The following is a 26115-nucleotide window of genomic DNA, read 5'->3' on the forward strand; positions in this document are numbered from 1 at the left end:
CTTGTTATCTACAAGTGGGTTGATCTCGAGAACGTTTTGGAGTACCTCGAACATCTCGTATTCCTGAAAATTGATCACTGGCTTGACGTTTAGGGTAACGAAACTTGATGTGTGTTCAAAATTATCAAACAATGCGACAAAGGATGCTCTCAGAAGCGGATATCTGAGTCTAGTATAATTACACTTGACCTACGATATTTTCCTGTAAAGCCAAAATCTTGAAGAACAACTATGCTGAAGACAGTGAGGACCTAACTTTCTTCTGTGATTTTACACAGCCAATCTAAAACGCTGGACATATAATACCGGACGGAAGGGACGATAGGGTTACTACAAGTATTTTGGTTCATGCCTCTCCCTTACTAACTGTAAATGATATGATGACAGAAAAAAAGTATCATGCTTGAGAATTGTGGCTTCGCAAAGTGTCACACACGACTGTGAAATGAATAAAAAAATAGTCATAGTGCTACGTCAAAAAATTGTGAAAATGTTAATTGTAGGTAGATAACACGCTAGCTAAGAATGATCCGAGAAAACAAGAATAAATAGAAAAATATCGGATTATAGCAGCATTTGCTTGGACGATTGCGATGGAATCCGAAAAATGCCAGGATTAGCCCCAGGACACGCACAGTAGATGATTTTCGCTGTTGACTGATTCTTCTATGTTGTTGATATTTGTGCTTCCGAGCTGTTGTAGTAATTTTGAAAGTGATTCACCTTAGCCACCCTCGATTCCCTCCCTTTGTCCAAAACTGCCATCTCATTGACCACTTTTGACCTTCATTGAGGAAAGTCGATGTTTTCGTCAGCAACGGTATCACATTCATCATAATTCTACGCCGCTTGTCCGGTATAACCATCGGTAATTAACCAAAAACAGTTTCCTTCCTATTTCCATGAGAATTTCCCGGGCAATCGTTCATTGTTAAATGGGTTGGACATTTTACAGCAATTCTACATTATTCCAATTGCTACAGCAATCACAAAGAACGGCGGAAAGCCATTAGCCGGCTGAAGTTCTCTGCTAATTTTAAACGGTTCCCCTCATTTGGGACGGAAAGAAAAAAAAGAAATCGATTCACATGGCCGAAGCTAGCCTACGCGGGACGAACGTGGCGAAACATACTTCCAACTAGGTACTAGATATATACTTTTAGTGGACGTTGTTGTAGCCTACCTTGCCACTGCTGCTCGAACTCGACGTTGAGGCGGAACTGCTTCCGCCCATACCGCCCCCGTTGGCGTTGATGTCGTTGCTCTCGATCGTCCGCTGGTATTTGGCGTTGAATGCGTTCATCCGGTCGGCCATCCGCTGTTGCTTCTTCATATCCGAGACCAGGCTGCTGATGTCTGTTGGAAGAGAACACAACGAACGAGCGGTGAGTAAATAGTAATTAGATTAAGGAGCTTTGGCTTTTGGCTTTCGTTCGAAGTATGACCAGTCAGTAGCGAGTCCGATGTCTGCAGTTTCGCGCACTATAAAAAGTTTCTTGTGAAAGTGGCTGTCAATCAATTTTCACGATGAAGTCCATTTTTGCGTACTGTGGTGTTATGATAGTCTAGCTCAAGGTTCTTACATCATCTCGGTCTAGCCGTTCAGAGGATGTCGTGGAACGCGTATATCAAAGCAAAATATTGATTAACCTCTCCACTTATTCAAGGCACACCATCAACACAGTAAGTCAGTAGATATAAAGGTGTTGAAGTAGAGCATCCCCTAGATTTACTTGGACGTGATGCGGACAAAACGGACGATGCGAACCACCCCGTGCCGTCGCATGAGGATGAATAGAGAAAGAATCGCACATCAATAAGATCATCAAAAATAAATTTGTGCAATCAGCTGGAAGTTTATGGGCAATTAGTTTCATGGGTGCGGGTGCCACATGATGGATCAGGCCGAGCACGGAGCGAAAAAACAGCAAACGCAGCGCTATGTTGTTAGGTGCCAACTGTACGAAGCATTACGACACCGACATGGCCTATGGGGATGTGTGGGTGGTGGATGCTAATTAGGTTGGATTGTGACTGATAGCTGGGAAAATCTGAAGGAAGTAGATATCATCGCATGGGCGTAATGCTATTTTTTTATTATTATTTCTCCACCTTGTTTTAGCAACCTGTCCTAATTTGCTTTGGGTCATTATGTTGTGTACAATTCGTCGTTCTTGACCGAAGAAGTAAATGGCAATGACAACAGTACGATAGACACGAAATCGAATCAAAATGGTCCAGTCAATTAGGTTTAATGTATTTAAACGAAATTAAAACAAACAAAAGCTGTATTTTTTTTCTATCGGAAGACCACTAGGACAGTTTTGCCGGAGATATGTCTTATTTTGGTAGACCAACTTAACATGGAGATATTAGAATATTAGATGAGCGACTCATGTTTATAAATGATAATTGGAGGATTATGTAACGACTATTGTTCGCGTTTATGATCTCTTATTTATTCTTTTTCAGACACTGAGAAGTACTATTTAAAATTATTTACTATCTATATGATTCATATTGAAGGTTGAATATACTTATAAATCGATTAATTTCTGGATAATAAATCAATAATTCCTCAGTTTAATTTCAGGAAAATAAATTTATTTTAAGCATTGTATAATATAACGGAACGGTTTCTTTACCTATGTACTAGTGAAAACGAAAAAAATAGCACGTTAGCTAACCCAAGAAAAAAACGCCACTTGAATCTTTTGTTGCTAAATAAGAAACAACGAGCAATGAATGTAACATGAATGCAAACACACGAAGAACAAGGGTCAGATAAAATCCACCTCACGATTTTTTCCCTGCTCTTCTACGGCGTACCACCGTACTCAACCGGCAGAAAGTAATCCAAATTCTTCGTATACCGGCAGCAGGACAGATGCTGGCCTTCCGCTACTACTGCACATGAATTTATAATTTCGGATCTTATTTGCATTTCCTGCTCACAACATGACCAGTGTACCGGTGTTCGCCGGAGCACTTTAAATCTGGGGCTTTCTTCTAGCAAGACACCTGGCTACTACTTGTTGATGCAAGTCATGGCCAGCGCTAAAAATTGCCATTGTCACTGCGGAATAGATTGCCCTGTTCAAGAGGAAAGTTTTTAAACAAGGAATAAACGGATTCTTTGTTTTCGCCAATAAGCCACAGTTTGATTAATGACCTGATGCCTTTTGTGATAAGGTTTCGACAAATTTTAAAATTTTAATGTATTTTCGGGAAGTGAACGGCGAAGTCTGTTTTTGGAAATAAATATATTTTTGCAGTAATCTCAGTAAAAGTAATGCCTACTAAAGATACAAAACGATGTTTAGAACCAGTGACATTAGTCATAATAATAAAATGTCAAACATGGATATTTTGAAAAAAAAAAAAAATGTTGTTCAATATGTTGTAAAAACCCTCACAATCGTAACTCGTATAACCCAGGAAGAGACATTTGGCAAAAAATGTATTTTAGTCTAGCAGGTAAATGGAAAGTATTCGTGTTTAAATTCATACAGACGCTACGACAAAAAAGAAAAACACGAGGAATTATCCGCGTGCATTCTTTTTTAAGTGCACACAGGTTGCACATAGGTGGAACTAAAAGTGGAAAAACTAGTGGAAAAGAAACATTCAACACAGTTGGGAAAAGAACATGTCTGTGAAAGTTAATTTGTTTTGTTGTAGTTGCCCCAAAACATCGTGGAATTTGTATTCATTCAGTAACGGATACGATATGTAAGTTTCTTTCACGTCACGAGAAATCTTAATGCTAATAGATCGCAAGTGTATTATTTCTTTGGAACCATCTAATAAAAAGCTGCATGTATCCGCAATTAGGCTGACATTAGAAATGGCAATTTTGAAAGTATTGGTGTATAACAAATATTCATTTACTGCAGTAGTGCTTACTTGATACTCTGCGGCCTTTTCCGGGTTCTCTACTAAACATTATCTTCGCTTGACGTTCTTCCGGCATACGAACAACGTGTCCAGCCCACCGTAGTCTGCCGTGTTGTATAAGCTTAACAATATCCAGCCTTTTATATATCTGCTACAACTCTTGATTCATGCGACGCCGCCAGATACCGTTCTCCTGTTTACCGCCGAGTATTGTCCGCAGCACCTTGCGCTCAAATACTCCAAAAGCTCTCCGATCAGCCTCCTTTAACTTCCATGTTTCATGGGCGTATAAAGCCACCGAAAGAATCACAGTAGTATACAGCGCGAATTTTGTCTTCGTTTGCAGACTACGGGACTTAAGCTGGTTACGAAGTCCGTAATAAGTCCTATTTGCAGCTGCAATATGCCTTTTCACCTCGCGAGTAACATCATTATCGCACGTCACTAATGTTCCAAGATACACACTAGGGTGGCTCAAATTAGTATGGGAAAAACTTATTTCAATTTCTTTGTAGGGCCGCCCTCTTATTCAGTTCTATGCGATGCCCTGATGCTCTGGACAAAATTTCAGCCTAATCGGTCAACGTTTGGGCGGTGCTAAACTCGTTGAAAGTTTTAATGGGAAAATGTATGCAGAAACATCCAAAAACAATGAATTGCAGTTGGACGGCACAACTTACGATGAAGACTATGATACTCATTCGGATCTTGAAGAATTTAATATGGAATGTTATGCAGGAAACCGCGAGAAGATTAGAGTTTGCCCGGCTAAGTTATTAGCATTTCTCTGAAGTTGGGTTTGAGCAAATTTCGTTTCTTATACCTTTGAAAAGAAATAAATTCACCCCTACAACACACCACTAAAATGCTAATGTCTTTGCCTAATAAACTCTAATCTCCTCGCGGTTTTCAGCATAACATTTTGTATTTAATTCTACAAAAACTGAATGAGTATCATGGTTCTTGAACGTAAATTGTGCCTTACAACTGAAAATCACTGTTTTTGGATGTTTCTGCATACATTTTTCCATATAAACTTTCAACGAGTTTAGCACCGCCAAACGTTGATCGATTTGTCTGAAATTTTGCCCAGAGCATCAGGGCATCAAATGGAACCGAATATAAAGGCGGACCATAAAAAAAATGAAAAAGTGTTTTTTTGAGCCATCCTAATACACACATTATTCTACTACTTTTTTTCACCATCCAGCACCATTCCGCTACCACCACTAATGAACTCACGTTGATTGCCAGCGACATAATTTTGTACGCCGAATTAAGGAGGGTTATTCCTCGGTAATTGGCGCACTCCAGTCTGTGCCCTTTCTTAAAGAGAGGGCAAATGAGGCCGTCCAACCAGCTAGCAGGCATTTCCTCGTCTTCCCATATTTTCGACATAATATGGTGCAGAACTTCATAAAGCTGCTCACTGCCATGTTTGAGAAGTTCAGCCGGGAGCTGGTCCTTCCCCGCAGTCTTATTGTTTTTCAGGTCTTTAACAGCTTTTTTAACCACACCTAGTGTACACCCAAAAAAATCTGCACGTTGTTTCCACCTGAAAAAGTACGTAGATTTTTTCCACCTGAAATTCACGTAACTTTTACCTGATTTTTTGATAGAATTCTCATTACTACGCCCTAATACGCCCCCTCCCCCCCGGGGCAAAACGACTTCCGGGTATTCACTTATATTTACCATGTTTGAGATAGCCTTAATAAAACTAGACGAGAAACTATGTAGGTTAGGCGAAAAAAGTGTCAAAATAATAGATAGGAATGTAGGAGGGGCCCTCCTTAGCCGTGTGGTAAGACGCGCGGCTACAAAGCAAGACCATGCTGAAGGTGGCTGGGTTCGATTCCCGGTGCCGGTCTAGGCAATTTTCGGATTGGAAATTGTCTCGACTTCCCTGGGCATAAAAGTATCATCGTGTTAGCCTCATGATATACGAATGCAAAACTGGTAACTTGGCTTAGAAACCTCGCAGTTAATAACTGTTGAAGTGCTTAATGAACACTAAGCTGCGAGGCGGCTCTGTCCCAGTGTGGGGATGTAATGCCAATAAGAAGAAGAATGTAGGAAAAACTCAAATTTTCCACATTTTGATGAAACATCTAACATTTCGGCGAGGCAAAACGCCCTAGTGGAACTATAATACAATGTACTCGCGTCTCCATGCACTGTCCATACCAGAATGATGATGTGCCGACGCATGGTACGTTGGTCCCTAAGAGCTGCCTGCTGAAAGGCGTTTTGCCTCATAAGTTTTCCGGAAACGAAATATCACCACTTTTTTGAAATGCGAATATTATCAATATGATTGAGATTTTTTCTGTTTCTGTTTCCATATTGTTCAACTGTTGATTAATCCAGGTAAACTAAACCACCTGAGACCTTCTTAGTGCTTCCTTTGATGGGCCCACGGGGTGACTGAAGTGCCTAAAACACTCTAACTATTGATTATTCGCAATAGTTTTTTTTTTTCGATTTCCATATATTAGTAAGTTTTATTTAATTGAATTATTTCGTTCATATGAAGAACGAAAAAGGATTTTCATTGTCGCATCATACCTTATAGTGTTGTTGAAAAATACATTTTCACCACAAGGTGGTTCATCATCTTTGTTTGTGTAGATTCTTTCAATTTATATCCAGATCAGATTTAGATGTACGAATATCATAAATACAAAGATGGTTTATTTCGTTTTTATTTTACTACAACATTTTTTTACTGCTGCAACGATTTTCTGTTTAATATATGCGTCAGATTTGTTTTTAACTCAATATTATTCGTCTTTGCACCTTGCTGCGGCAAAATTTAAAGATTTGCGCGAGCACCTTGCATGCAAGTAGGCACGATTTCAATTGCCCCCATTTTCCCATGCTCATGGCATGCTCGCGCAACTGTGCTTCGGGCATTTATCTTAGCTTAGCAGCATCTATTTTTGAGCCACCCTAATTATGTATAAGTTTACTTCTACCGGTCCCCGTGTTAACATTTGCTCCGCGATTAAATATTTTTCGGACCAGTGGCGATTCATATTAAGTTTTCATTCCAAACAAGTGACATTTTCTGAAAAGTAAAGCTCAATAAAGATTCGAACAACATTTCGGACTGCTCCTACGCGGAAAAGTGTTGGAAAACTTTATTGATCACGCTGAGAGCAGAAGTGAAGTGCAGTGATAAACTCTTCATATCGGAGGGCCACCAATTAAATTAGCACCAAACTTTCGATTAAGACCAAAATTTGAGCCGAATTTCAAAGGAATCAATGAGGAAATAAGTTCATTAACACGGGAAGAAATTTCATATGCTATGAACAGGTTAGTATTTTGAATATTAAACTTTTGCTCGACGCTATTCGTAGCATTCAAATGTTTGTTGAAAAGGGGGAGTAGGGATAGGCGGTAGAGACTCGTTAGAGGACGGGTGCTATACTGACTACCATCATGATACTCTTCTAACTGTGTCCTTAAAGACAGAAAATACCGTTTTCGACAAAAAGTCGTACAGACTGAACGCTTAACACTTGGCATGAGACAAGTGGAGAATTTTTCGATTACAAAAAGTTTCCTCCATACCGAGGCGGGGATCGATCCCACACTACATAGCCCATGCGTCTAGATGGGCGACGTCGCTAACCACTAACACACACTATATGAGATGCTATCGTCATTTTTATATTAAGATAATCCAGTTGAAAAAACCCAAATAGTGTGGGACTGCCTTTCTCGCATTTAGCCAAGACACCACCACCTTTCGAATGTAACTTGTTGTGAGATATTATTCGACCCCCCCTCTCCCCATGTATGTGCTGTCACAATTCATGTAACTGATGGAATGTCCGTCAGATAATACGTCTATTGTTCGGTTTATTTACCACATAATGCACCATCCCCTACGGATATTTTCAAACAAGTTGTCATTTTTCGCACTTCAAAAGGCCTTCCGCTAATTGTCGGCAGTGATGCTAATGCTCATCACATCATCTAGGGTAGCTCGGATAGCAGTCTGAGAGGCTCCAGCATGATGGAATACTTAAAAATAAAATGACCAGATATTTCTTGAGCCAATCCGGGACACAAGAGTATCAAATCGTTTCAAAAGATGTTTTGTCCTATCAACCTATGATGGTAGCTACTCGATTTTATACAAATAAATACCCCAAAATCTTGGGATTTTGAAGTATTTTTTTAATAACAAATGTTTTACTATCAATACTTCGTCTGAGGATGTTGTGTAGTACACTGGGGTCGCCTTTCACACAAATCGTTCCTACGCGACTATTTTTACACGTTTTTTTTGGATCCCGGAAACATATGGGAGCCGCAGAAATGTGATTTTCGATGAAATCGTCATTTTTGTGCGGAATTTGAGATTTACGCAGTTTTGATTCAAGTGGAACGCCTCCCCCACGTTAAAACCGATTTCAGTGTATATTGTGTATTATGAGATGAGGGTTCGATTCCCGCTTTTCGATAACAAAAATGAGCAATTCTCTGTGAAATCGTAGGTCGATTTATATTTGTATTTTATGATTTCCCTGAAATTTTGAATACACATCCTTTATGGCAAAAAAAAAACATTATCTGCATCATTGGTTTGCCATTAAAACTATGGCGTAACTTTTGACAAGGGCCTAAGCAAAAACACCTTGAACACCTTAAAAAAATATAACTTGAAATGGCTTGTCCCATCATTCCGATGTCTTTAGCAAAGTTTTAGTTAATCAATGGGGCTATGTCTTGGGCTATGTGAAAAAAATATACGCTGTGAAAAAAATAATGTTCAAACATTTAAAATAAAACTTAAAAATCGATTTTCTCAAAAACTAATTTTCAATATTTTTTATTGTTTGATATGTTGAAGCAGATAATAAATGTATTATTTTTTTTTCCAAGTTCGTTTATTTGGTAGGCTCAGGCGTGTATAACACTTTACGGAGCCATGGTTCTATGTGATATATACAATCAATATAATTTAATTTTTCAGTTAGTAAGAGAGGGGTAGAAGCCAGCGTACTCGTGGTGACTCGAGGTTAGTTTACAATGTTTAAGGATGGACAGGGCTAAGGATTTGGGATCAGGGAATTTCAGCTTCTCATCCGGGTATTTGGCGTCAGGGACGATGTGGCGTGTCGTCGTGCTCGAGGAATGGTTCGACTGGGAGCATCTTCCGGATGGCAGAGCTATGGTGCTCTACGGAACAGAAAGCAGAGACTAAACACAAAAAAAAAACTTTGAAGAAAGAAAAAAAAAACTATTAGATTTTGATATCAGAAGCACAAAGAAAACTATAAATGGCCTGCATATAGACCACATCACGATCTCCCAAAACACCTCGAACTTCCCTGAAGGGTTGTTTACCTCGGGCCACTAGGGTATCCAATAATTGCTCTCTGGAGGCGTCATTTTCCGAGCAGGACCAAACTACGTGATCGATGTCATCATAACCGGCTCCGCACCTACATAAGTTGCTATCGACAAGGTTTATCCTGTACAGATGTGCGTTTAGTGAATAGTGATTAGACATAAGTCTCGACATCATGCGAATGAAGCCTCGACTTAAGTCCTCACCTCTGAATCACGCTCGCCCAGAAACTTTTGGAACTATAGAAAATAGCCACCGTCCAAGTTCGTTGTGTGTCCAATTATTTTGCCAACTTTGAAGAGTACTCTGACGGACTAATGGGAAAAACTCGTTGCTCGAGAATTGTCTATCATAAACCTCACCTTCCTGTGCGCCCACCTTTGCCAGCGAGTCTGCCTTCTCATTGCCGTAGATTGAGCAGTGAGAAGGGACCCAAACAAAGGTAATCTTGAATGATCTTTCGACCAAAACACGCATCTGCTCTCTTATGTTTGTGAGAAAGTAAGATGCGTGCTTAACGGGTTTCATCGACCGGAGTGCCTCGATAGAACTAAGACTATCCGAGAAGATGAAATAATGGTCTACGGGCTGATTGGAAATTATCCCCAAAGCGAAGTTAATTGCTGCCAGCTCAGCAACATAAACCGAACACGGTTCCTGAAGTTTTTGGAAGGTGGTTGAAGTCACATTGAAAACACCGAAGCCAGTGGATCCGTTGATGCGAGAACCATCAGTGAAATATCTGTTGTTGCAATTGACATGTTCATATTTTTCAGAAAAAGTGAGGGAATAGATATTTGTCGAAGATGATCTGGTATTCCTTGAATAGCATGTTTCATGGACAGATCGTATACAATTGAGGAACTGTCGTTGGTGAAGTGAACTCGAGGTGGATTATAACACGGAAGACAAAGATCTGATGATATGTAGTTGAGATAAACTCTCAGGAATCTTGAACGACATGTTAGTTCAAGCATATTATCGAAGTTATGTAAGACAAGTGTGTTACTTGTCCCACATTTGATGAGTATTCTAAGTGAGAGCTCCCAGTAACGGTGCTTTAAAGGAGTGACTCCAGCAAGCACCTCCAGGCTCATGTTATGCGTTGAATGCATACAGCCAAGAGCAATACGCAAACAACGATATTGAATTCGTTCCAATTTGATTAGGTGGCAATCAGCTGCTGAGAGGAAGCAGAAGGAGCCATACTCTAAAACAGAGAGAATAGTCGTTCTATAGAGTTTGATGAGGTCTTCCGGGTGAGCACCCCACCATGTTCCGGAGATAGAACGTAGAAAATTGATCCTTTTCCGGCATTTTTGTATCAAATACTCAATGTGGAGTAGGGTGGCTCAAAAAACACTTTTTCAATTTTTTTGATGGGCCGCCCTCTTATTCGGCTCTATTTGATGCCCTGATGCTCTGGACAAAATTTCAGCCAAATCGGTCAACGTTTGGGCGGTGCTAAACTTGTTGGAAGTCTATATGGAAAAATGTATGCAGAAACATCCAAGAACAGTGATTTGCAGTTGGAGGGCACAATTTACGATCAAGAATCATGATACTCATTCAGTTCTTGTAGAATTAAATACAGAATGTTATACTGAAAACCGCGAGAAGATTAGAGTTTATTAGGCAAAGATATTAGCATTTTACTGGAGTGTTGTAGGGGTGAATTTATTTCTTTTCAAAGGTAAAAGAAACGAAATTTGCTCAAACCCCACTTCAGAGAAATGCTAATAACTTAGCCGGGCAAACTCTAATCTTCTCGCGGTTTTCTGCAAAACATTCAGTATTAAATTCTTCAAGATCTGAATGAATATCATAGTTATTCATTGTAAGTTGTGCTATACAACTGCAATTCACTGTTTTTGGATGTTTCTGCATACATTTTTGCATATAAACTTCCAACGAGTTTAGCACCGCCCAAACGTTGACCGATTAGGCTGAAATTTTGTCCAGAGCATCAGGGCATCAAATAGAACCGAATAAGAGGGCGGCCCATCAAAAAAATTGAAAAAAGTTTTTCCCATACTAATTTGAGCCACCCTAATGTGGAGTTTCCAGGTACATTTGGAATCAAACACGACCCCAAGGTATTTAGAAGATAAAGATTGGTTGATGTCATCATTCAACAGCTTGAGTTTCAGTTGAGCAGGATACCGCTTCTTAGTAAACACAACCAACTGAGTTTTTTGCGGTGAAAACTCGATCCCTAGATGTCTGGCCCAAACAGTCAGATTATCCAGGGTACTTTGCAATGGTCCTTGCAAGACAGCTGCACATGGACCTCTTAGAGAGATCACGGCATCATCTGCAAGTTGTCTGAGCGTGCATTGTCCTTCCAAACAATTGTCAATATCTTTGACATAGAAATTATAAAGCAAGGGACTTAAACATGAACCTTGGGGAAGGCCCATGTAACTATTTCTGGAAGTTGTCAGAGTGCCGAGTGTGAAGTTCATTTGTTTTTCTGACAACAAATTGTACAAGAAATTATTTAAAAATACGGGTAGCCCATTACTGTGCAGATTGTCTGACAGTACTTCAATGGAAACTGAATCAAAAGCGCCCTTAATATCCAAGAATACTGAAGCCAATTGCTCCTTGTGCGCAAAGGCCAGTTGTATATCTGAAGAAAGCAACGCTAGACAATCGTTTGTTCCTTTCCCTTTTCTAAATCCAAACTGAGTATTTGAAAGCAATGCATTTTCTTCGACCCAATGGTCGACTCTTGAAAGGATCATTTTCTCCAATAATTTTCTCATGCATGATAGCATGGCAATCGGTCGGTATGAATTGTGATTAGACGCTGGTTTCCCAGGCTTTTGAATAGCTATTACTTTGACCTGTCGCCATTCAGGTGGCACAATGTTGTACTCCATGAAACAGTTGTACAGGTCAAGTAATCGTCTTTTTGCGATATCTGGGAGGTTTTTCAGAAGATTGAATTTGATGTTATCGCATCCCGGAGCAGAGTTATTCGATGAAAGAAGAGACATAGATAGTTCCAGCATTGTGAATGGTCCACCCAAAGAACCGGGATCAGTGACTGATTCTCGAAATAGCGGTTCTGCTGGTACGGAATCTGGACAGACCTTTTTTGCGAAGTTGCATATCCATCGATTGGAGTATTCTTCACTCTCGTTGGTGGATGTGCGGTTCCGCATGTTGCGGGCCGTTTTCCAAAGTATTGTCATTGAGGTTTCTCGCGATAGTCCCTCGACAAAACGTCGCCAGTAGCTACGTTTTTTAGCCTTGAGAAGATTTTTGAGCTTTCTTTCAAGCCTCAAATACTCTTCGAAAAGCTCAGACCTTCCGTGTTTACGGAAAGCCTTGAAGGCATCAGATTTCTCAGAATACAACTTAGTACATTCATCATCCCAACCAGGAGTGGCTGGTCTTCTTATGACGGATGTACTTGGAACGCGTCGTTTCTGAGCTTCTAGTGCGCTTTTTTTAATTAATTCGGTAAGGAATTGATATTCATCCAGAGGTGGAAGAACATCAGTTGATTCAATACCAATATTTACCGCCGATGCATATTTTTGCCAGTCAATGTTCTTCGTGAGGTCGAAAGGAACATTAACTGGCTCAGATTGTTGATAGCTACTTTTAATTGTGGTAACTATCGGCATATGGTCACTACCGTGGGGATCTTGGATAACCTTCCACGTGCAATCTAACGATAGTGAATTTGAACATAAAGACAGATCAATACGGCTTTGTTGACCATTTGGTCCTATTCGAGTTACTTCACCAGTGTTCAAAATATTCAAATTGAAATCGTCACACAAATCATAGAAAATAGGCGCTCTATAATCGTCATACGTTTCGCCCCATCCAATACCATGTGCGTTCATATCACCCAATATCAATACTGGAGATGATAGAAGGGAGACTGCGCTCCAAAAATGTCGACGATTAATAGAGGCATTTGGAGGAATGTACACTGAAGCTATGCAAAGATCTTTATTCTTCACATTTACTTGGCATGCGACGATTTCTAAGCCGGGAACAGTCGGAATAGGAATTCTGTAGAAGAAGTAGCATTTTTTGATCCCCAAAAGAACGCCACCATAATGATCATCCCGATCTTGGCGAATAATGTTAAAATCGTGGTAGTTGATTTCATCTTCAGAAGAAAGCCATGTTTCACAGAGAGCAAATATGTCGCAATCGGAATTGCGAATCAAAAACTTGAACACGTCTAATTTATTTTTAAGACTATGACAGTTCCACTGCAGCACAGTGATTGTATCTTGTGTAATAGCCGTATTATCCATCGAAAGATACAATTCCTGCAAGAAGGGGCCATGAAACAGTCAATTGCTTCAGATAACTTTCCACTGTTGGTATAAAGAGGTCAATGATTGGCCTCAATGAATTCGGAATATTGAATAAATTCAAAAACGGTCCACAAGGTCCTTAAAGGAGACCAATCCTCGCTTGGACGGAGTACTTTTTGGGAAGAACGAATTGAAGTTTTTCTTTCGTTGATTCTCCTAGCCGGATGTTTCTTGGAAACATCGGTTTTGCGCAATGGCGGGAATGTCTTGCTGCAAGATGGATCCAAAGGAGCAATGAAGACAGGTTGCTTCGGAATTTTTAAATAATCCCCCATTGCCTTCAGATTTGGGCAAGCTTTTATGGATGACTTTTGATTTCTTACGGCGCGATCCCGGGGAAGACGGTTGCTTCCTCTTTTCGGGCACGTGTACCTCCGTAGAATCATCCATATCAGCTGTTTCAGAGTCCAATTCGTCAATGCATATGGAATCATAATAATCACTTACTTGAACGGTAGCTGAAATAGCAGCCTTTGCAGTGGTATCGGCGGATGTGTCTTGCGCTTTAACCATTTCCGCATAAGTCTGCTTGGAGCGCTGTACCAACGAGCGCTTCACTTTTTGGGTGCGCTTTCTGTACACTGGGCAATCTTGCAAACCATGGGCAGGAGCCATACCGCAATAAGCACATTTTGTGGCTTGTTGCTGGCAGGATTCCTCCCGATGTCTTTCGAAACATTTACCACAACGTGGTTTGTTGTCACAAAACTCGGCAGTGTGACCAAGTTGTTTGCAATTGGTACAATTAAATACCCTTGGTACAAAAAGACGCACCGGAAACAACATATTCTCTAAATCGACATATTTTGGGAGAATCGAACCGGCAAACGTCACCCGAAGCGAGCCTGACTTAGAATATACCTTTTTGCCATCTACCATGGTTGCTGAGTGGAATTCCTTGCAATCCAGAATATCCACGGTAGACTCCATTCAGTTCTTTAAGCGGCCTTTTCCCGCAAGTACATCCTTGCAAGTCAGGCTCGCTGCGTTGATCACACCTTCGATTTCGACCTCCCGCGAGGGGACATAAACTAAATATTCTACATTGTACGCCTTGTCTTTAGCAATTTCGTTCGCCACCTTATATGTAGGTGCGGTGATTCGTAGCTTGTTCCTGTTGATCTGACTAAAATCAAGCTTCGTAAAACGACGCGTCAAATCTCGCTTAATGCCGAGAAAGTCTAGACTTTTCACTTTCTGCCGAAAGTAAACAACCCAAGGCCCAGGCGAAGCCGCATGGTACAATCGTGTGCGGACATCTTTCAGAGGACTACCGCCCCCCATAGTCTCTGCCTCCATTCTCACCTCGCAAGGTGGAAGGACTATTAATTCTTATACTAACTTAGAACTAATAGCAAATTAGAAAAATATAAAAAAAACTAATTTAATGTATTATAATTAATCCCACTCTGTATCAGAGAGATGGGAGAACAATAAAACAATGCCTTCCACTTATCTGCGCTGCTGCTGTAGGTAGCAGCAGAAACAATAGCCTGCTTCACTGGCGTCGCCAGAAGCAGCTACTTCGCTCGCCGACAGTAATCGCCTTGGATCCGTAGGTAGGCACCACACAATAGACACGCACTACCGAACAAAACCCGCGATGAGACACAGCACACACGTCTGGCTCGTTCGAACTATCGGCACGAAATGAAATGTATTATTTTGCACTATGGGTAATAATGGAGAAATAATGGGCAAAAAAATTATAATTTTTTTTAAATTAGTTGGTTTTTCAAAAATGGTTGAAATATTATTTCTACGTTTTTATCAATTCGATTTTATGAAAGTACGTCAAAAATTTCCAATGGAAAAGGCACACATCATTTTTTTTTCAAAGTGCAGCCCTTTCTGAGGGGAGCTGGCCATTTGGCATAAAGTCATTTGGCATAACGCCATTTGGCATAAGGTCATTTGGCATAAATGCCATTTGGCATAATGGTCATTTGGCATAACGGACATTTGGCATAATTGTGACCAGCGTCAAAAGTAAGGGTCTTTTGGCATAACGGACATTTGGCATAACTTTTCTTTGCGTTCGCTGAATGGAGACTAAGTGGTGCGGGAAACACCCCGGAATAGTAAATATAACACCCGTCGATAACAATATTAAAAAGACATTATCCTCTCGTGGAAAGAATGCATTTGCAATGCAAAAGTAGGCGCATGCTTGGATTAGAGCAATGGTGGATATAATCCCTTCTTTAGAAGTAGGTGTGTGGCCGGATTATGGCAATGGAGGATATGATACCTTCTTTAAAAGTAGGCGTGTGGCCGTATTACGGAAATGAAGGATGTGATCCCTTCTTTAAATGTAGGTCCTTGCCCGGATTATGGCAATGGATGATATGATCTCTTCATTAAAAGTAGGCGCTTGCCCGGATTAAGGTCATGATGGATGCGATCCCTTCTTTAAAAGAAGGCGCTTGCATGGATTGTGGCAATGGAGAATGTGATCCCTTCTTTAATAGTGGGCGCATGCTCGAATTAAGGCCATGGTAGATGCGATCCCTTCTTTAGAAGTAAACGCTTGCATGGATTATGACAATGGAAGATGTGATCCCTTCTTTAAAAGTAGATGCTTGCCTGGATTATGACAATGTTGGATGTGATTCCTTCTTTAAAAGAAGGCGCTTTCCCGGATTGAGGCAATGATGGATGAGATCCCTTCTTTAAAAGTAGGCGCTTGCCCAGATCACGAAAATGGTGGATGTGATTCCTTCTTTAAAATAAGGCGCATACCAGGATTGAGTCAATGGTGGATGTGATCCCTTCTTTCAAAATAGGCACTTGGACGGATTATGGCAATGGAGAGTTTGATTCGTTCTTTAAAAGTAGGCGCTTGTCCGGATTGAAGCAATGGTAGATGTAATCCCTTCTTTAAAAGTAGGTGCGTGGCCCGAATTGTGGTAATGGTAGATGTGATCCCTTCTTTGAAAGTAGGCCCTGCCCGGATTATGGCAAATGGTGGATATGATTCTTTCTTTATAAGTAGGCGCTTACCGGGATTAAATCAATGGTAGATGTGATCTCTTCCCCGAGTAGCACAATTCAGACTGATTTGGTTGCAGTTACTCATATGTGACTTGATTGGTTTCAGTAACTCGTCTACGACAAGTGTATTGCTTGAGTTTTTAAAGTTAGGCGCTTGCCTGGATGGAGGCAATGGTGGATCCGGTCTTAAGGCGCATGCCCGGATTGAAGCAATGGTGGATGTAATCCCTACTTTAAAAGTAGGCATGTGGCCGGAATAAGTCAATGATGGATGTGATCCCTCCCTCGGAAGCAATTCTGTCGTTTTGTTATTTCATTCTTCCGGAAAATGTCTACCATCAGTCTAAATTCATCAGAAAACAGCCTGAACCTACTTAATCTACGCTAAACATTACATGAAATATCCCTTTCGCTTTCACAGTTCAAAATTATGCCAAATGTCCGTTATGCCAAATGACCCACTATTTTCTTGCAGTTCTAAATTATGCCAAATGTCCGTTATGCCAAATGACCATTATTCCAAATGGCCTTTATGCCAAATGACCTTATACCAAATGGCGTTATGCCAAATGACTTTATGCCAAATGACCCAGACCCAGATGGGGAGCGGGCCATTTGGCATAAAGTCATTTGGCATAACGCCATTTGGCATAAGGTCATTTGGTATAAAGGCCATTTGGCATAACGGTCATTTGGCATAACGGACATTTGGCATAATTGTAATCAACGTCAAAAGTGAGGGTCTTTTGGCATAACGGACATTTGGCCATGGTGGATGCGATCCCTTCTTTAAAAGTAGGCGCTTGCATGGACTATGGCAATGCAGGATGTGATCCCTTCTTTAAAAGTAGGCGCTTGCCCGGATTATGACAATGGTGGATGTGATTCCTGATTTAAAAGAAGGCGCTTGCCCGGATTGAGGCAATGGTGGATGTGATCCCTTCTTTAAAAGTAGGCACTTGCCCGGATTATGACAATGGTTGATGTGATTCCTTCTTTAAAAGAAGGTGCTTGCCCTGATTGAGGCAATGGTGGATATGATCCCTTCTTTAAAAATAGGCGCTTGCACGGATTATGGCAATGGAGGATTTGATTTGTTCTTCAAAAATAGGCGCTTGTCCGGATTGAAGCAATGGTGGATGTAATCCCTTCTTTAAAAGTAGGTGTGTGGCCTGAATTGTGGCAATGCAATGGTGGATGTGATCCCTTCTTTAAAAGTAGGCCCTGCCCGGATTATGGCAATGGTAGATGTGACTCCTTCTTTATAAGTAGGCGCTTGTCGGGAATAAATCAATGGTAGATGTGATCTCTTCCCCGAAAAGCACAATTCAGATTTATTTGGTTGCAATAACTCATATGTGACTTGATTGGTTTTAGTAACTCGTCTACGACAAGTGTGTTGCTTGAGTTATTAAAGTTAAGCGCTTACCCGCATTAAGGCAATGGTGAATATGATCCGGTCTTACGGCGCATGCTCGGATTGAAGCAATGGTGGGTGCAATCCCTACTTTAAAAGTAGGCATGTGGCCGGAATAAGTAATTGATGGATGTGATCCCTCTCTCGGAAGTAATTCTGCCGTTTTGTTATTTAGTTCTCCCGGATAATGTCTACCATCAATCTAAATTTATCAGAAAACACCTTCGACCTACTTTATCTACGCTAAACATTACATGCTTAATATCCCTTTCGCTTTCACAGCTCGAAATTATGCTAAATGTCCGTTATGCCAAATGACCCAATCTTTTCTTACAGTTCAAAATTATGCCAAATGTCCGTTATGCCAAATGACCATTATGCCAAATGGCCTTTATGCCAAATGACCTTATGCCAAATGGCGTTATGCCAAATGACTCAGACCCTTCAAGATGCTAGTAATGGGGCAGTGGTTGGTCATTTTCATGGTATAGGGTTGTGGGAGAGAACATCAACTATTTTGGGAAAGAATTTTTCAACCATACTAATATTTGACATATGTTACAGCGAAAGGCTTTTATTCAATATTACCAGGGAATGTAAAATAACAACATTGCCGTCTCTTGTAAATGTTGGGATAAACTCAACTCGCAATAAGCGTTTGTTCCAAACTGCAACAAAATAGGACGTTGATCGCCTGCCGGAAATTTGACGTACTTTCATAAAATCGAATTGATAAAAACGTAAAAATAATATTTCAACCATTTTTTAAAAATCAACTTATGTAAAAAAAAACTATAACTTTTTTGTCCATAATTTCTCCATTGTGACTGATAGTGCAAAATAATACATTTATTATCTGCTACAACATATCAAAAAATAAAAAATATTGGAAAATTCGTTTTTGAGATAATCGATTTTTAAGTTTTATTTTCAATGTTTGAACTTTTTTTTTCACAGTGTTTATTTTTTTCACAAACCAATGATGCAAATAATGTATTTTGACCATAAAGGATGCATATTCAAAATTTCAGGGTAATAAAAAAAATACAAAATTGAAAAAAAATCGTGTTTTCACAGGGAATTGCTCAAATATTCTTCATTCTACTGGGTATTGTCCGTTGACTTTTGTAGGTGAGTGATTAGCCTGAAAAAGCACTGGCTGAAAACAGTGAAATTGTGTTTTTCAATCTACGCATGTTTCAGCCATTTTCCTGATTACATATTCAGATTGACGTGGTGATGGTGGACATGATAGTTTGTTTGCCTCTGTGCGGTATTAAAAAGTTAATTATTTCGTGTGAAATTGTGCTTGTGCCACGGGAAAAATCTATTTAACGTGTGCCTATAGTGTTTTTTAATCAGGATAAGTAGGAGATATAATATCTCTGTGACTCATTTTCATATAATTTCGTAATTTATTACTCAACACAGCATCCCGCGAAGCCATAGTACAACCTATAGTTTCGTGCGGCAAGCTGTCGTTGTCGTTTTGCACCTTTTATTTTGCTTGTCTCTGTGTGCTGTGTAGTGTATCGTTGCATGTTTGCATCCACTGCGGTGTGGCGACGATATGGAATGTGAAAAGTGTAAAGTGGGGATCGCTATCAACGATTTCCCGCTGCGTTGTTGTCAGTGCGATAAGCACTTTCACGCCCGCTGTTCTCCTATCGAGAATAAGGCAGCAGCGAGGCTGATAACGGAGAACGTAAATGTGCTATTCAAGTGTTCGGACTGTCTGTCGAGTCGGTTTTGCGACGGACAGAATGTAAAGGTGTCGGACGTTACCCGTATTGAGGAAGAGATGAAGAAAATTTCTTCTCTCTCCGAATCGATTGGTGGCATCCGAGATCACATTACTGCCCAGATAGACAGCGCGTTGAAGCTCGGTATGGAACAATTGGCAAGTAAATTGAATTGCGTTTTGGGTGAGGCTATTAGTGGCTTCCAAAAATCTGTTGGTCAAGAGTTGGAAAATATGAAAAGTTCATTTTTTCAATTTAACTCGAATAAGAGCTTAGCTGCAATGAATATAATGCATGGTACATCTAGCACGGCTTCGGAGCCTGGTCAGAATCCCAGACCTAAAAAGCGTAAGGTTCTTGATGACGTTAGCGATGCGTCGGAAAATTTGTTGACAGAAAACGTTAGTTTCGCGGATGTTGTGAAAAGTAAAACTGGGAATAAAGTTAAAAGTACGAAAAAAATTGCTGTAACGCAGGAAGCGAAAAGTAAACGTAAGGCTCGCCCGGTTATTGTGATTAAACCTAAAGAGTCCAACCAGAGTAGTGATGCTACTCGGAAATTTTTGAACGATAAATTAGATCCAAAAACACACAAAATCAGTAACTTTAGGAACGGGAAAGACGGCTCTATTATTGCTGAGTGTGCAACAGGATACAATGTAAATGTTGTGAAAGATGGCATTCAAAGCGATCTGGGTGAAAGCTACAATGCTGTTGTTCCCACATCGGTGCCAAGGCTTAAAGTGATGGGCATGTGCGATAAATTATCCTCCGATGACTTCATCGAGATTTTAAAAAATCAAAATGAAGACATCGCTATAAATGAAGTTAAGGTTATCAGGACGTACGAAAATCTACGTTTCAAGTACAACAAATACAATGTTGTGATTGAAGTCGATAAGGATACTCATAGTTGCTTGCTGACCGCGAAGAAAGTGAATATAAGGTTTGATCGGTGCCTTGTAGTTCCCGAAATTAGTGTTCTAAGATGCTTCCAATGTGGAGAATTTGGGCACATGAGTACGGAATGCAAGAATAGTATTGCGTGTTCTAAGTGCAGTGAAGGTCACAAAACATCTGATTGCACGTCAACTGCTTTGAAATGTATCAATTGTTTGAAAATGAATAAAGAACGTAAAATGAATCTGGACGTAAACCACGGAGCATTTAGTACTGAGTGTAAAGTTTATAAAAGGTTATTTGATCGTAAAAAGAGCAGCTTACGTTTCAATGAATAGCAACCAAGTTCCAGTAGAAATGTGAATAATTTAGATATTTTGTATTTGAATATTGCTGGTTTGTCTACAAACTACGTTGCACTACGTAAGATTGTAGAAGATAAACGTCCACTTTTAGTATTTTTATCTGAAACTCATATTGTTAACTTAGAAGCATTTGATCAATATAGTATTCCGGGATATAGTGTTGCTGCTTGTCTATCACATTCGAGACACACCGGCGGAGTTGCTATTTATGTCAAAGAATCAGTTCAGTTCAAGCTTCAATTGAACGAAGTTTGCGATGGCAATTGGTTCTTAGGCATTGCAGTTGTACGTGGCATGAAGTTGGGTAATTACGGTATTTTATATCACTCTCCCAGTGCTAATGACCAGCATTTTTGGAAATTTTTGAAAACTGGTTAGAGTCGTTTATGGATCCTAGTAAATTAAATGTTATTGCTGGCGATTTTAATATCAATTGGTGTGACGATTCAAATTCGAATCATTTGAAGCGATTAGTTGACTTTTTAATTTAAAACAAAAAGTAAATGAGTATACGCGTATTTCTCGGCACAGTAGAACTTTGATTGATCATGTTTACTCTAACTTTGATTCTGTCACTAGTGTTACGAATTGTGATTTAAAAGTAACCGATCATGAAACACTAGTCATTAGCATTACAGATGACAGTAGTAATAATAACGATTTGGTAAAACTTAAGTGCTGGAGAAAATATTCGAAACAAGCAATTACGAGCCTTATCGAAACAAACGTGGATTTTCGAGAAAATACTGGTAATTTAGATCAAAGAGCAGCTGTTATCACGAGCGTCTTAAAATCCTGTACCAATCAGTTAGTTGAACAGAAATTAGTAACTTTGAATAATTCAAACAGCTGGTACAATCTAGATCTTTTACGTCTTAAACGTAAAAGAGATAAGTTGTACAAAAAATGTCGTAAAAGTAATAATGAAAATCATTGGAATAGGTACCAGGTTGCGCGGAATAAATATTCGCAATGTTTAAAGCATACTCGATGCGAATATATACAGAGGAAAATTTATCAGCATCAAAACAACAGCAAAGAGTTATGGAAAATATTAAAATCATTGTTAAAACCTAGTTCTTGTAAACCGAGATCCATAACTTTTAATGGCACATTAGAAGAGTCGGAAGAAGTAATCGCGTCTAAATTCAATGATTATTTTATTGAAAGCGTTTCAACCATTAACCGATCTATCGAGTTAGTGGATGAACCTGACGAAATAAAACAGCCAGTTAACAGTAACTTGAGATTCGAAGGTTTTCACCCCATTACATTTCAAGAACTTGAAACGATTTGTTTTAATCTAGGAAAAACGGCTGGTATTGATAATGTTAATGCTAAAATTATACAAGATTGCTTTCATGTCATCGGACACAACCTGCTGGACCTGATAAATGAATCATTGCAAACTGGGCACGTGCCGCAAGTTTGGAAGGAATCCTTAGTTATTCCAATTCAAAAGTTGCTGGAACGATTAAAGCCGAAGAGTTTCGTCCCATCAACATGTTGCACACAGTAGAGAAAATTTTAGAACTTGTTGTTAAAGGCCAGCTACTTATGTATTTAAATAGTAATAACTTGTTAATACCGGAACAATCGGGATACCGGGAGGGTCACTCCTGCGAAACCGCTTTGAACTTGGTATTAGCTAAATGGAAAGAAAGCATAGAGCATAAAGATACGATTGTTGCTGTGTTCTTGGATCTTAAACGCGCTTTTGAGACAATTTCTAGGCCCTTATTGTTGAAAACTTTGGAGCGCTTTGGAATTTCAGGTTCTGCATACAATTGGTTTAAAAGCTATTTGTCTGACAGAACTCAACGGACTGCTTTTAATGATTTTGTATCTCGTCCCATGGAGAACACCCTAGGAGTGCCACAGGGAAGTGTATTGGGGCCCCTTTTGTTCATTATGTATATAAATGACATGCGACGGGTTTTACGTTTTTGTGATATAAACTTATTCGCAGATGATACTGTGTTATTCATTGCAGCTAGAGACTTAGAAGATGCGATTGAACGCTTGAATGAAGATTTGCATTCTTTAACCCTTTCAGGCCCACGGGGTCATATATGACCCCAACAGAAAAATGGATGTATAAAATCGCACGATGGATAAAAGTGAACGGTCTCTTCAGCAAAATGGCTTGAAATTAACTCCCCTAACAGGGAAAAATATCAGGCATGGACAAAAATGGCCTTACGGCAGCCTAGAACGTCATGAACTTGGTGAAGTTATGAACAATACAATATAAGGTATATTGGCAGCGGATTTTACTGTTTCAAAAAATGATTTTGTTTCGAACGTATCCGTAGAGATACCGTGATACACAATAAACTATTTTTAATCTTCCTTGGACGTCCTAGGGCTAGTCCAAACTATCCATGAGTTCAGGACTTGAAATCTACAATTGCAAAAAAGTGTTTTTTGTTACTCTTTGTTTATTCGAATATTAAACCATGTTCGTTACATATTATAGAAGGTGGTAAAACACCGCAATGTGTTTCTGGAGTATTCTGGGTCATCCAAACTATCCTTGAGATCAGGACTTGAGATCTACAGCTGGAAGAGAATCTTTTTTCAGTACTCAAAGCGTCAATAGGCATTCACTTATATCCATTACACCTCTTGGGAGGTCAACGGATATCGTAAGATAGTTTTGATATATTCTGGGTCATCCAAACTGTCCTTGAGTTCGGGACTTGAGATCTACAGTCGGAAGAAAATGTTTTTTCAGTACTCAAAGCTTCAATAGGCATTCATTTATATCCATTACACCTCTTGGGAGGTCAATGGATGTCGTAAGACAGTTTAGAGATATTCTGAGTCATCCAAACTGTCCTTGAATTCGGGACTTGAGATCTACAGCTCGAAGAAAATCTTTTTTTTAGTACTCAAAGCTTCAATAGGTATTCACTTATATCCATTACACCTCTTGGGAGGTCAACGGATATCGTAAGATAGTTTTGAGATATTCTGGGTCATCCAAACTGTTCTTGAGTTCTGAACTTAAGATCTACAGTTGCAAGAATAGCCTTTTCAGTACTCAAGCTTCAATATGTTTTCAATTATATTCATTACTCCTCCTGGGAGGGCCAGGGATATCGTAAGACAGTTTTGAGATATTTTGGGTCATCCAAACTGTCATTGAATTTGGGACTTGAGATCTACAGCTGGAAGAGAGTCTTTTTTCAGTACTCAAAGCTTCAATAGGCATTCACTTATATCCATTACACCTCTTGGGAGGTCAAAGGATATCGTAAGACAGTTTTGAGATATTCTGGGTCATCCAAACTGTCCTTGAGTTCAGGACTTGAGATCTACAGCTCGAAGAAAATCTTTTTTTAGTACTCAAAGCTTCAATAGGCATTCACTTATATCCATTACACCTCTTGGGAGGTCAACGGATATCGTAAGATAGTTTTGAGATATTCTGGGTCATCCAAACTGTCCTTGAGTTCGGGACTTGAGATCTACAGCTGGAAAAAATGTTTTTTCAGTACTCAAAGCTTGAATAGGCATTTACTTATATCCATTACACCTCTTGGGAGGTCAACGGATATCGTTAGAAAGTTTTGAGATATTCTGGGTACTCCAAACTGTCCTTGAGTTCGGGAGTTGAGATCAACAGCAGGAAGAAAATCTTTTTTTAGTACTCAAAGCTTCAATAGGCATTCACTTATATCCATTACACCTCTTGGGAGGTCAACGGATATCATAAGATAGTTTTGAGATATTCTGGGTCATCCAAACTGTTCTTGAGTTCTAAACTTAAGATCTACAGTCGAAAGAATAGCCTTTTTCAGTACTCAAGCTTCAATATGTTTTCAATTATATTCATTACTCCTCCTGGGAGGGCAAGGGATATCGTAAGAGGGTTTTGAGATATTCTGGGTTATCCAAACTGTGAGTTCATCATCATCATCATCATAATCATCATCATTACAACTCTTGGGAGGTCAACGGATATCGTAAGGCAGTTTAGAGATATTCTGGGTCATCCAAACTGTCCTTGAGTTCGGGACTTGAGATCTACAGCTGGAAGAAAATCTTTTTTCAGTAGTCAAAGCTTCAATAGGCATTCACTTATATCCATTACACCTCTTGGGAGGTGTTCTCCTTAGCCGTGCGGTAAAACGCGCGGCTACAAAGCAAGATCATGCTGAGGGTGGCTGGGTTCGATTCCCGGTGCCAGTCTAGACAATTTTCGGATTGGAAATTGTCTCGACTTCCCGGGGCACAAAAGTATCATCGTGTTAGCCTCATGATATACGAATGCAAAAATGGTAACTTGGCTTAGAAACCTCGCAGTTAATAACTGTGGAAGTGCTTAATGAACACTAAGCAGGGAGGCGGCTCTGTCCCAGTGTGGGGATGTAATGCCAATAAGAAGAAGAAGAAGACCTCTTGGGAGGTCAACGGATATCGTAAGATAGTTTTGATATATTCTGGGTCATACAAACTGTCCTTGAGTTCTTAACTTAAAATCTACAGTTGCAAGAATATCTTTTTTCAGTACTCAAGCTTCAATATGCTTTCAATTATATTAATTACTCCTCCTGGGAGGCCAAGGGATATCGTAAGAGAGTTTTTAGATATTCTGGGTCATCCAAACTGTCCTTGAGTTAGGGACTTAAGATCTACAGCTGGAAGAGAATCTTTTTGCAATACTCAAAGCGTCAACAGGCATTCACTTATACCCATTATTCCTCTTGGGAGGCCAAGGGATATTGTAAGAGAGTTTTGAGATATTCTGGGTAATCCAAACTGTCCTTGAATTCTGAACTTAAAATCTACAGTTGTACCAGGTGGGTGTGTCACTATACTGAGTTGTGATGTGTAATCATTTTACCAATTTCATCTGAGATGTTCTGGGTCATCTAAGCTATCCTTGAGTTCAAAACATGAGATTCACAGTGGTGACTACGGATTTTTTCGCTATTATAAGTTGTGATATAAAATCAACTAAACTTGTTTCACCTTCTGGAAGGTCAAATACATCATACAATGGTTTCGAGATGTTCTATGTTTTTCAAACTTCCCTTGAGTTTGGAACTTGGGATCTACAGTTGCAACAACAGGT

General features: G+C 39.7%; 1 protein-coding gene across 1 annotated transcript in view; it reads right to left on the reverse strand.

Annotated features, from left to right (window-relative positions):
* Positions 1–1159: 1159 nt before the first annotated feature.
* Positions 1160–26115, reverse strand: part of LOC134206487 (proteoglycan Cow-like) — a 504826-nt gene continuing 479870 nt past the window's right edge. The window contains exon 6 of the mRNA XM_062682216.1: positions 1160–1356. Coding sequence (XP_062538200.1) covers positions 1160–1356 — 197 coding nt within the window. The remainder of the gene's footprint in view (positions 1357–26115) is intronic.

This window comes from Armigeres subalbatus, chromosome 1, assembly GCF_024139115.2.
Source record: "Armigeres subalbatus isolate Guangzhou_Male chromosome 1, GZ_Asu_2, whole genome shotgun sequence".
NCBI classification, from domain to species: domain Eukaryota; kingdom Metazoa; phylum Arthropoda; class Insecta; order Diptera; family Culicidae; genus Armigeres; species Armigeres subalbatus.